Here is a 12,080-nt window from a genome sequence, read left to right on the forward strand (position 1 = left end):
GGAATATTATATATTATTTTATATTATATTACATTTTAATCGATTTTAAATAAAAGAAAAAAAGGAAGGTTTTGGACATACAATGTTTCCACCCGACAACGATGGTATAGACCAGATAGATACACACCCCAAAACGGCACTGATGTCAATGATTCGTTGCATCCCTGGCTGGCTTGTAATGTGAACTCTCTGCAATGATCCCTTCGTGAACTGCACGCTATTGGTCATTTGCTATCCATAAAGACTGCACGGGGAGGCCACACAGTTATTAGACTCTGTCTTGTTCTTTTCTCCCCCTGAAACTTTACTTGTCATATGCCCTTTGAATCTGTAATCGTCTCTCCTGCATCTACCTCCCTCCTCTCATCCAGGCTTCCTACACTCAAAGGAAAGCTCATTAACAGTTATCAATACTTGATAGAGGTGCTAATGCTGCTGTCCTCAAAAAAGAGATCAATAAGGACAGACAACGAGGTCTGTGTGCGTGCGTGCGGGCGGGCGGGCGGGCGGGCGTACTGTATGTGTTTGTGTGTGAGGAAAAAAGTGAAATTGAGAAATGGAGAGACCAAAATAGCAAGTGAGACAGAGTAGAGAGATGGAGGTAGAATCTAATAAGATTTCATCATAACCAATATCCATGACAAATACATGACATGGATGAAGGGAGGTGGTCTGTCGCTACAGATCATGAAAGAGAGGAAGGGAGGGTGGGGGGGGGGGCTATTGGGCGTTGGTGGACAGATCAGGTTACATCTGCTTCTCTCTCCCTGGTTTCTGGTCCATTAACTAATGGACAGCCAGTTCTCACCAGGGACGATGGATTGGGACGACGCTTGTGGACTCGTTCAGTGTACCAAGATTCACTGTGCACCCACAACATACAACACCTTCCAAAAGGCGTCTTGGAAGATAACCAAAAAATAATAATAGTCAGCTTTATGTGACATAAATGTGCAGTTCAATAGACCAGTTCATACAACAAGGAAAGGTAAAACAACATGTGAAATATGTGAAATACTTCTCACAACGTAAATCTGCAAAAGGAAAATGTACTGTATTGTACTGACCCCAGCCCCACAGCCAATTATCTCTCCGAATATTTAACCAGGGTTTGATCTTTTATTGTTGACTGTTACGCTCTGACCTCACATTCTGACATCACTGTAATGTCAGGGGAACCAAACTAGTAGAATCCCTTTTACTGTATGCCCATATATGGAGATCCCTTATGTCATCAATATTAAGCCCATATCTGTGAATGCCAATATAACATGTCAGTCTAACCAGTGTGGCTGGTTATACATACAGGGAATATACTCCATATACTGGGGGGATTGTGTGTATGATGTCAGACTTCATAGAGGTCATAGGACTTTCACATAACGAGTAACCGAGTAAGCATGTCTGGGGTTCTACAGACCTTTGCACACGGATAGCTCAGATGTTTGTCTATGTCCTTAGATGCTTCCCCTGCCGTTACTGTACTTGCACAATGTACAGTTGTACGAAACATTTTTGTTTCACACGTTGTGTGCTTGTATATCGGCTATTTTCACTATTTTAAATCATTTTTGAAATGATAAATGTAAAACAAACGTTTTTTTCCCCCCGACAACAACGATATACATTTTTGGTAAATTGTCATTGGGCCCCTGGGCACTGGCACAGTTGGCCCAGTTTATAACCTGGCGTCATTCTGAACAGATTGCCTCTCTACCCACTGATGTTCACAGCCACCTCAATATTTGTACACTTGGTTACAGTTACAACTGGATTTCCCCTCATCCACGCTGAGTAGAGCGTGTGAAGGTAAAATCAATTTTCACAGATAAAAAGCAAATAAAAATCCAACAGAGGCCCAATTAAATCCTCTACTTTTCTCTTTCAGCCTCTTTGTTTACCTTTGCTTTATCGTTTGCATGTATGTGCAGTGTAGTGTGCGCACGCACATACATACGCAGACACACACTGTATGCCTGGAAAGCAATACGTCACTTACCCCAGGGCGTGACTCACATGGTTCAATGTTCACTATCATATCACTATAGGTGGGTGTTAAATCATAAGCACAGCAATTCACTTCCGTCCACTATAGGCTAAAGCCAGACAGCCAAACACACAGATAATGTCATTTTCCCACACCGACCGCAGGCGGAGTTAAACAGTCACCAATTGTAATGTGGAATAGGGAAGTTAATGACTGTAGGGGGGGGAGCAGGGTGTTTCATGGAAAATGTGTGTGTTGCATGCGCACGCGGGTGGTCTTATGATGGACTGCATTTTGCATTCATGTGGTTCCTTGGGTGTAGCTGCCTGTGAGTTTGCTCACTGCACATGTGAGCCCCGTTGTATTATTACTCATGCACGTGTTGATGTTTGTGTGTGTGCACGTTTGTGTGTATTTGCATGTATTTATTGTGTGTGTGTAGGTGTGTGTGTGTGTGTGTGTGTGTGTGTGTGTGTGTGTGTGTGTGTGTGTGTGTGCGTGTGCGTGTGTGTGTGAGCGTAATCTGTGTGAGCAGCCATATCTCCCATCACGGCGATGATCTGCGTCCATCTCAAAGGTCTGCTCTCCCTCGCACAGTGGCAGGCCACACCTGTAGGAGTTATTTATGACTCTAATAACCTCGCACACAGCTTTGACATTTCCACAGCCGTAGAATGGTTTAGTCCAATCAAGGCTAGACAAAATGTCATTTCTCTGAGCACATAAACACACCTGCTGGCCGTCCATCTCTTGGCCTCAATGGTCTGCTAATTTGGTACGGAAATGAAAATTACAAGCAGAGCAACTGGCCCACTGTTAGATTCAGGGACATGAAAAGAAAGCATTAATTGGGCACATAAATATATCCCATGCTCCTCCCAGAAACTTGTAGAAATGGTAGTAGTTAGTTAAAATAGTTATTTGTCATAATGAATTGGTACATCTCTGATTTAACAGATTAGATGGAATGATTGTATAGTCCTAATTCTGGAAATAGAAGTGTAAAGCCTCCTATTTGTTTTAGTATATTGTCTGGTTTTATTTATTTGTGTCTGTCTTTTATTTTTGATCTGTTTCTAGTACTGCCTTTTATATTATGGCCTGTTTTGTATTTATTGCTTACTGCACTTTTTTTTGTATGTAACTGAAAATACCCATGTAAAAGGCAAAACGTATAAAGAAGAAAAGCCTCCAAATGTCATATATTTGTGTAAACTTGGGCAAAAACAAATATACAGTAGTAAGACATGAGAAATCAGTAGAGTCACTGATATACGCTTGTAAGGTGTGGGCATAGGGCTTAGTAAGTATGTAAGATCAGATGATGATTTGGGCTGTGTATACAAGACAGAAGGAGGGTGCTGACTTATACATTCTAAATAAACAAATGTTGAAAACAACTACAGTAGTAGGTATAGAGTGGTTATCACAGTCTTTGTCATCAATTAGCTTGATTTAAAAGAGTCCTTTCATCTGATGTTAAACTCTTTGAAAGGTTGATTGATCATGTTCATAATGTCTTGTTATAGCCCACTGTTCTGCAAAACGTGATAATGGATGCATTAGTGTCAGGCCAGGGAAGTCTAAAAGGAGTAAACTAAACTGTAACATTTACTGTAAAAGGGAGGTGTTGTGATTTGTTGTCAAAGGGTCCTGAGGCTCACCCATTTCCTCTCCCAGTTATAACACACATAAGTTAAATTGCGCTGGGTGTGCAAAATGTGTTTTGCTTTTCTTGTGCGTGCACAGCTAAACCTATATACAGTACAGCAGGGTTCCCCAATTAGTTTTCCCCATGTCTCGGGTACCAAGCCGAGGGCCACAACATTGCAGGCGGCGACGGTGGCGTTCCCACTACTCCAGCGACAGTTTTCATCGTTGTCGGGTGAAAATCTTGTATGTCCAAAACCGTTCGTTTTGAATTTATCATTTTAAAAATGATTTAAACTAGTGAAAACAGCCGATCTACAAGCACACAACCGCGAGGCGTTGTGTGCTTGTAGATCTGCTGTTTTCACTACTTTTGTGCGACGGCCTTGTATGATTTGCGAAAGAACATACAAATTTGGAGATACGAGATTTACGCCCGACAACGACGATATACTAGTGTTGTTGCTGCTCTTATACCACCATTATTACTGGAGTTGGTGTGGGACAGACAGTAGCCTCCCGCGGGCCACAAATGGCCCACGGGCCGCCTATTGGGGAACCCTGCAGTACAGTATGTGCTTGTTGTGCCCGTGTAGGCCTACAGTACGTGTCTGATCACGCACATGATTGCATGGATGTGTCTGTCCTACAGTATATAACTTCAGCTGGGATTTAATTTGCACTGCACACGAATGCCTGAATGCCAAGATTCTACAAGTTCACAGAGCCAATTCATTTGTTCATATTCGTTTTATAATTACATACGATTCATACAGTAGTTCATACATAGTTCATATTTGCCGATTTACAAGTTCACAACATGTAGTGATGCAAAGCATTGTGGGCTTGCAGATCACAGGCTTCTTTTTGTGTGTGACACCCACATGCAACTAAGTAACTCCGGCTTAATAACTCTTTTCCTGTCACAAGTGCACAGTCATGTTGTTTGTAACTTCTGTCCTCCACCACCACTTAGCTGTTCCCAGAGAGATTTACTATATTTTTATAGCAGTGAGGGCTTGCAATGATATGAAGTTCTGTAACTACCCAATGACCATGACTACATTTCATTCTAGTTTGGTAGCAGGGAGCTGAGTTTATTTAGCTTTTAACAAAAGAAAAGATGATTTAAATATTATCACAGGCAGGTTAAGTGATATACAGTATAAGGGGCATAAAAGGGACAAGGACTGACAGATACAGAGATCTCCATACAGTATATTGGCATACCAGTTGGATCGGCGGTGCGACGTAGTGTAGGTGTGTGATAGACTATTTCCTCGACTATTTCCGTCCTCCTTTTCATCCCACTGCAGTACAGCTGCCACTTGCTGCATAAAGAGATCCAACAAAGTAATTGAACATTAATTTATTAAAAACAAAACGGTGATGACAATCAACTGGCTACAGTACCTACAGAAATTAGCAAACCACTACCACCTGAATGACACCTCTGCAGGTGCTCTCCAAACTCCCAGCATTTCTCAACTCTGAGACAGTTGAAGACTTATGTTCACAAAGGGACAGCTGCAAGAGTGTTGCATCATGAGCATCACAGATGCTTAATATTGGATTGAGAATGCTCAGATTCTTTAATTGACATTACATTACCAGTAAGACTCCCTGATCGGGAGATAAGCGACTGTCAGGTCGCATGTAACCTCATGGTGGCGCTAGAAGAGGGGCATGTGAGAAATCAGGGGCGGAGGTTGTGGTTTGACAGTCAAGGAGTGTGTGTGCAAGGTTTGACAAGGATAGGGGCAACGGTGCCAGATATAAGAGCAGGGCCAAAAGTGTGACGTGACGGACAGACAGACGGACAGCTAGTGGAGCTTTTCATAGTAGTTGCGACCGTCACCACAGCACCATTGAAACGTCTCTAAATCATATATAGATACCATGACACCTAAATCAGGCCAAGTATCTGCTGCTATACTGTACGCCTCAGCCCAGCCTTATACATGTAGATGAAGCGAGGAACTGAAGAACTTCGTATAGACCTATAGTAAATAGTAAGAAAGAAGAATAACCTGTATGGAGACACCATCAGAAAAGGAAAATACTGTTATTATCTTTCTGTCTGGCTTTTCCTTTTGTTTATATATACACTATATATTTCAGAAAACAGAACAAAATACAACACAACTACGTAAACAAACCCTGACATATGCCCACCCGCTCGCACGCTAGCCCTGAGGGGAGAAGAATAGATTTGTAAGCAAAACATAAAGTAATATATGGAAAAAGGAAAACACTTTTAGGCAGTACCAGAAATATATATAAAAAAATTGAAATGTCTGGCTTTTCCATTAAACCCCTATAGTGGTTGTTATTGAACTTATAATGTGGTGTAGAGTTGTGACGGTGTTTGTGCATGGCAGCGCAGCCCAAATTTGTCTGAATCACTTAAGGCTGCAAGAGTGTTGCCATAGCCCAGGGTGTTGCCATCTAGACCAGTGGTTCTCAGAGTTGACATTTTGTATAACACGGTTCTATTTTCACAATTTCTGCCTCTAATATTTGACAATTTGGCCAATGTTTAATTTGTCATTTTAGAGGTATTAAGAAGTCCTTAAATTGTCATTTTAGAAATGTGCATATACCCCCTATACTCTTAAACTGTATGTTGGTTTGTTTACTGTTGAGTGAGAAAACAGTGTTACACATGAAGCTAATTAATCATCTGGGGACCCCCCTGGTGGTCCCGACCCACAGGTTGAGAACCACTGGACTAAGGCAGTGGTTTTCAACCTTTTTCATATCAAGGTCCATTATTTATTCAGCATTTGAGCCATGGACCACCATTTGATGACATTGAGCCTCTCAGACCCAAAACTTTGAATATTTTGTTATCTTTAGATAAGAATTTGTCCACAATTCCATGCTGTGTTGATGTTGGTACCCCATAGGAGAGATAAAACAGGCAAACTTTGATAAAAATTAAAAATATTCTACATTCTCTAATTGTGTAGACTTCATGTAAATTAAGTAATGCAGATGTTTAACAATAATTTAACTCTTGAGAGCATACAATGAAACCATTTGGTTTCATTTTACACATCAAGAGTTAAAGATCTGTAAGGGTCCATTTGGTTACCGACGACTACGTCATTTAGTTTTGGGGCCACCTGGAACCCCCACAAGGACCACTGGCGGTCCCCAGACCACTGGTTGAGAACCACTGGTCTATGGCAGCCCCCCCCCCTGACCAATGCTATAGGCTCCTCTTGGGTGAACCATAATTACCCCCATCACCATGGAGACCAATCTCCGGCAAGTGCTAATGGGTACCATGCTACTCCTGTCTTTTCAAATGGAAATGAACCCCCGGTCTTCTAACGTGGCTAATCGGTGGTAATTAACCTCTCCTACTGGTTACCTAACGTGTTACTATCGTTCCCCCCCGTATGTGGAGGATTAGAGCACAAAACACTTAGTTGTTGTCGGATGGAAACCTTGTGTGTCCGAAACCTTCCTTTTTTGTTATTATTTCAAAAACGACTTATATTAGTGAAACTAGCCGATCTACAAGCACACAACGCCTCGCATCGCGAGGCGTTGTGTGCTTGTAGATCGGCTAGTTTCACTACTTTCGAGCGACACTTTTGTATGATGTAGGGTTTTAATTTACAAAAAGGAAAAAAAAAAAACATGCAAATTTGAAACTTGGAGATACAAGGTTTCTGCCTGACAGTTTTAGTGTGGGTGACCTCCCTGAAATGAGCCCCTTCTTATCTCTCTTCCCTCTCTCTCCCCACTGACAGCTCTGTGTTCTCATGAATTTGTTATTTCCTTTTATTATTACATTTTTTTTGTTTTATTTCAGGTGTCGTTTCAATCCCACATATTATTACTCTCTCCGTCTATTGTTTCACTCTGTTCGCTTTACCTTCTCGTTCAAGTAGGCTACAATCTCTGTTTCTCTGTCTTGTTTCTATGTCTCTATTTATTTATGTATGTCCTTCTCAATCTCTCTCCTTCTCTCCATATCCACTTACACTGTTCGCTCTTGCTCTCTCCTCTCTCTCTCTCTCTCTCTCTCTCTCTCTCTCTCTCTCTCTCTCTCTCTCTCTCTCTCTCTCTCACTCTCTCTCTCTCTCTCTCTCTGTCTCTCTCTGTGTGTATGTTCTTTTTTATATCACCTTACTTTCATCTCTCTGAAGAAGCATGGCTTTTGCCTTTTCAAAAGGTCATGGAGGCACGAGCGGGGACAATAGGTCTGTCAAAGAAAATGAAAAAAACAAAAAACACACCTGATATATTGGCCACTTGCAAAAAAAAATCCAATAAAATCTGCAAGCTGTCTCTCTCATTATCACACTCGTATTCACGCTTGTTTTCCGGTTCGTTCCACCCCACCTGCTCCCCCGTCTTTTCCTCATTCGGATGCATTTGCCGTTTCTTTCACTATTGCGCAACACAAAGTCACAATTTCAAGGCTCAGCTGCTGATGCATTGCCGTGTCCTGTGTCCAAGTCCAGATGAACTACATCACGTGTTTTTATCCTCATTTACCCATCCCACCAGTGTTGATTTCGACACTGGTTTCGACTAAAAATGTTGGGGAGGGACTAGTGGAGAAGAGAGTCATTTTATTTTTGGTTGCTCTCAGATGTTGCATGCTGAAAATAGCAGATCTACAAGCTCACAACGCGTCGTGCTGTGTCATTACGATGCCATCAAGGCCTGCAAAAATACATTTTAGTTGACTAAATCAACTGTAGATTTAGTCGCCTAAAACCTTATGATATTTAGTCAACAAAAATAGAGACTAAAACTAAAGCTTTTCAGGTGACTAAATTATGACTAAAACTTAGTATATATTTTTTTACATTTTACTCAAAAGACTATGACTAAAACTAAATCAAAATTTGCTGTCAAAAACAACACTGCATCCCACCTCCAGGATCACAAACTCTGATATGTTATCACTCTTTTACAGATTGTCTACTCACTTGTTAATGAGGCCTTCATTTTTTAATTCAGTGGATCTGGTTCAGTCATCAAGGCAATAGTTGAGCCGCTTCAGCACCCTGTGCTGGATACTAAGATGTTAAACACAAATAAACAGACAGCCTCATTATATTTCTGGAATGCTTCAATGCTCGACTAACAAGCAGTAACTCTTGCTTCAGTCTGTGGCTGTGTGTGTGTGTGTGTGTGTGTGTGTGTGTGTGTGTGTGTGTGTGTGTCTGTGTGTGTGTGTGTGCGTGCGTGCGTGCGTGCGTGCGTGCCGTGCGCTCGCCGTGCGTGCATGCGTGTGCCGTGCACGCGTGTCTGTATTTTGTAAATTGGTGTCACTGTATCTGTGACTGTAAAAGTGAACATTTCAATCAACATTTCTGTGTCCTGGATACCAAATAAGAAAAAGCCTTGTTGGTCAGCTATTAGCTTAGGCTAGTTAGCTATTGTCCAGTAATAGTCAGGGAGGTGGGGGAAGATACTGGAAGAAGCAATCTTCTGGGCTCTCTCTCTGACCTTGTGGTCCCTGACCGGAAGTATCCGAGGGTTATGGCTTGTCTCTGACCTAGAGAGCATTTTAACGAAACCACCTCTCTTAACATGTCAAACATGATGCACAAATTTTGTTTTTCTTTCAGGTGTGACAGGAGTGGTGCACATCGATGAAAATGGTGACAGAGAGACTGACTTCGCCCTGTGGGACATGGACACCAACACAAGTACCTTCCAGGTCCCTGTTACAACTACTGTACAAGATGCACTATTCAATTAAAATGTATTAAAGTGTACAAGCTGTCTCAAGACACTTTACATGTAGAGCGGAGACCCGACAGTCCCATCCTGAGCAAGCAATTTTGCGACAGTAGCAACAAAGAACTCCCCCTTTTAACTGGAAGAAATGTCAGGCAGACCCAGGCTCTAGGGTGGATGGCCATCTGCCTCGACCGTGTCGGAGGGAAAGAGAGAGAGAGAGAGAGAGAGAGAGAGAGAGATACAGGCAAATACAAGTAGTAACAGTAACAGTAAATATAAAAGTGTAAGATCGTATATAATATACTGTAGTATGGAATAACAAAATGTTAAATAGTATATAGTGGTAGAGCAGTGGTTCTCATCATGTGGGTCGGGACCCCAAATTATTTTGGGGGGGTCCCCAGATTATTAACTTAATGTTCAACATTATTTTCTCACTCAACAGTAAACAAACCAACATGCATTTTAAGTGTATAGCCTAGGGTATCTGCACATTTCAAGTGACAATTTAAGGACCTTTTAAACATTGGCCAAATTGTCAAATATTAGATGCAGAAATAATGTGAAAATAGCCGATCTACATGCTCACAACGCCTCGCAACGCGAGGCGTTGTGAGCATGTAGAACATTCTGTATAACAAGGTAGAACCTTGTTATACAAAATGTAATGCCTCAACTCTTAGTGCTCAGGGTGGGTGGGGGGGGGGGGTCCCCAGTTAAAATATGAAAAGGTTGAGAACCACTGTGGTAGAGTATAAGAATGTTAAGATAATATACAGTATTATAGAGGTATAACATAGTAGCAATCCACAACAGTTATAAGAGACAAATTATACGATTTGACTTGATGATTGTGTTGGGTAGGTTATGTGGGCTACTAATGAACTTAATGCTAAGCCACGAAAATGAGCAATAACTTTATGGGATCTTATTTTGTGGTGGTGTCTGTTCACCAGCAGCCCTCACCCACGCCCCCTCAGCCCCGACTTACATTCCCACATTTATTGTTACGTTACATTTCTGCATTCACGCATTTAATCTCACCATACAGCTGTCCTCCACCTAAAGATACAACGCTCTTACTCTGCAAATGCCTAAGTTAGCTCTTTTTTTTTTGCAAGTGTGCATTTACTGTGCATGTGTATCTGTGCATTCGTATGCATGTGGGTGCGAGAAAGGGAGAGAAAGTGTGCAATGTAAGCAGGTGTGTGCATGTGATTCTGAGCCATTGTTTTTCACTCTGTCTCCCTCTCTGTATTTTATCTTTTCCGTTTTAGTGCACAGCAGTGGTGGAAAAAGTACTTTTTAAGCTAAAGTATCAGTACTGCAATGTAAAATACTCTATTACAAGTACAAGTCTGGAATTCAAAATGTACTTGAGTAAAAGTACAAAAGTATTGGTATCAAAATGTACTTAAAATACAAAAAGTAGAAAGTACTCATTATGCAGAATGTCCCGTTTCACAAGTTTTCAACATATATAAAATGTATACAAATATTTTGAAAATAGCAGATCTACAAGCTCACAATGCGTCACATCGCAACGCATTGTGAGCTTGAAGATCGGATATTTTCAAACAGACAAAATATATGGGGCTGAAATGGGTAATGTATATTTTGTAATAACAATCAAAATCTACAAAGTAACTAATGACAAAAGTTTTCATATAATTGTAGTGGAGTAAAAATATAATATTTGCCTGAGATGTAGTGCAGAAATTGGAAATAATCAATTTAATTAAAAATGCCTCAAAACTGCTTGCCACCACGTCATAGTGCACACACATTCTCCCATGCTATTTCATGGTGTCGTATCATCCCACACAAAACATCATGTCTCTCTTATCCCTCTGTTTGTCTGGATCTTTCTCTTTTTCCTCATCTACTTCTCAGTCACTCTCTCTTGCTTTTTCACTTTCTCTCACCTCTTAATCTTTAACCTCACCACTCTATCTTACTTACATATTCATCAGTCTTTTTTTCTTTTAGTTTCTCCTGGCTCTCTTTTTCTCCTCTAACCTAATACCTCTCTCTACTAAAGGTTGTGCCAGAGTCTTTGTAAAGCTTGCCACAGGCTGTATACTCCATGTCTGTGTGCTTTAGACGAGAGACCCTAATCCTCTGTACACTGGCAGTCAGTCAACAGGGATTTAAACAAAACCACCTCATACTGTAGTGTAGATCATGCAGAATGTATGTAAATCTCAAATTTACCAGATATGTTGAAAAGCAAATGTCATAGTCAAACATAGCATGTATGTAGGAGCAGGGTTTTTTAATTTGATCACATATTGGTCCTTCTGTGTTTTTTATTTTATTTTGTTTTGTTTTATTGGTCTCTTTGGGTGTTCATTTTCATCTAGCTATTCTTTCCTGGTTCATCGTTGCTCTGCTCCTTTCCACACTCCAAACTGAGAGAAGCATAATAACTTTAGTAATGGTATGTCTATGGTTTCCATTATGGAAACATACTGCAGCAGGTCATTTAAGTCCTTGGCTGACACAAAGATGAAAGTCTTTTTGATGAACTTGGAATGACTTCATGATCATGATCATGATGATGATGTAGATAATGATTATCGTTACAGCAGCATTAGGTTACCTGCTTGTTTGACAAAATATTGTAGTTTTTGGAGACATTTTTACATTCTTTATTACATTCTGGCAGCTAACAATACTTCCCTCAGCCAGCCTTTCAAAACACTCACTATCCAAACATACAGCTCTG

The 12,080-nt window shown here is 40.9% G+C and overlaps 1 protein-coding gene across 1 annotated transcript in view; it reads left to right on the forward strand.

Moving 5' to 3' along the window:
* LOC308301474 (atrial natriuretic peptide receptor 1-like) overlaps positions 1 to 12,080 on the forward strand; it is an 89,557-nt gene that overhangs the window by 54,772 nt on the left and 22,705 nt on the right. The window contains exon 6 of the mRNA XM_080745472.1: positions 9,238 to 9,329. Coding sequence (XP_080601598.1) covers positions 9,238 to 9,329 — 92 coding nt within the window. The remainder of the gene's footprint in view (positions 1 to 9,237; positions 9,330 to 12,080) is intronic.

Source organism: Nannobrachium achirus (genome assembly GCF_963921795.1).
Source record: "Nannobrachium achirus genome assembly, chromosome: 2".
NCBI classification, from domain to species: Eukaryota; Metazoa; Chordata; class Actinopteri; order Myctophiformes; family Myctophidae; genus Nannobrachium; species Nannobrachium achirus.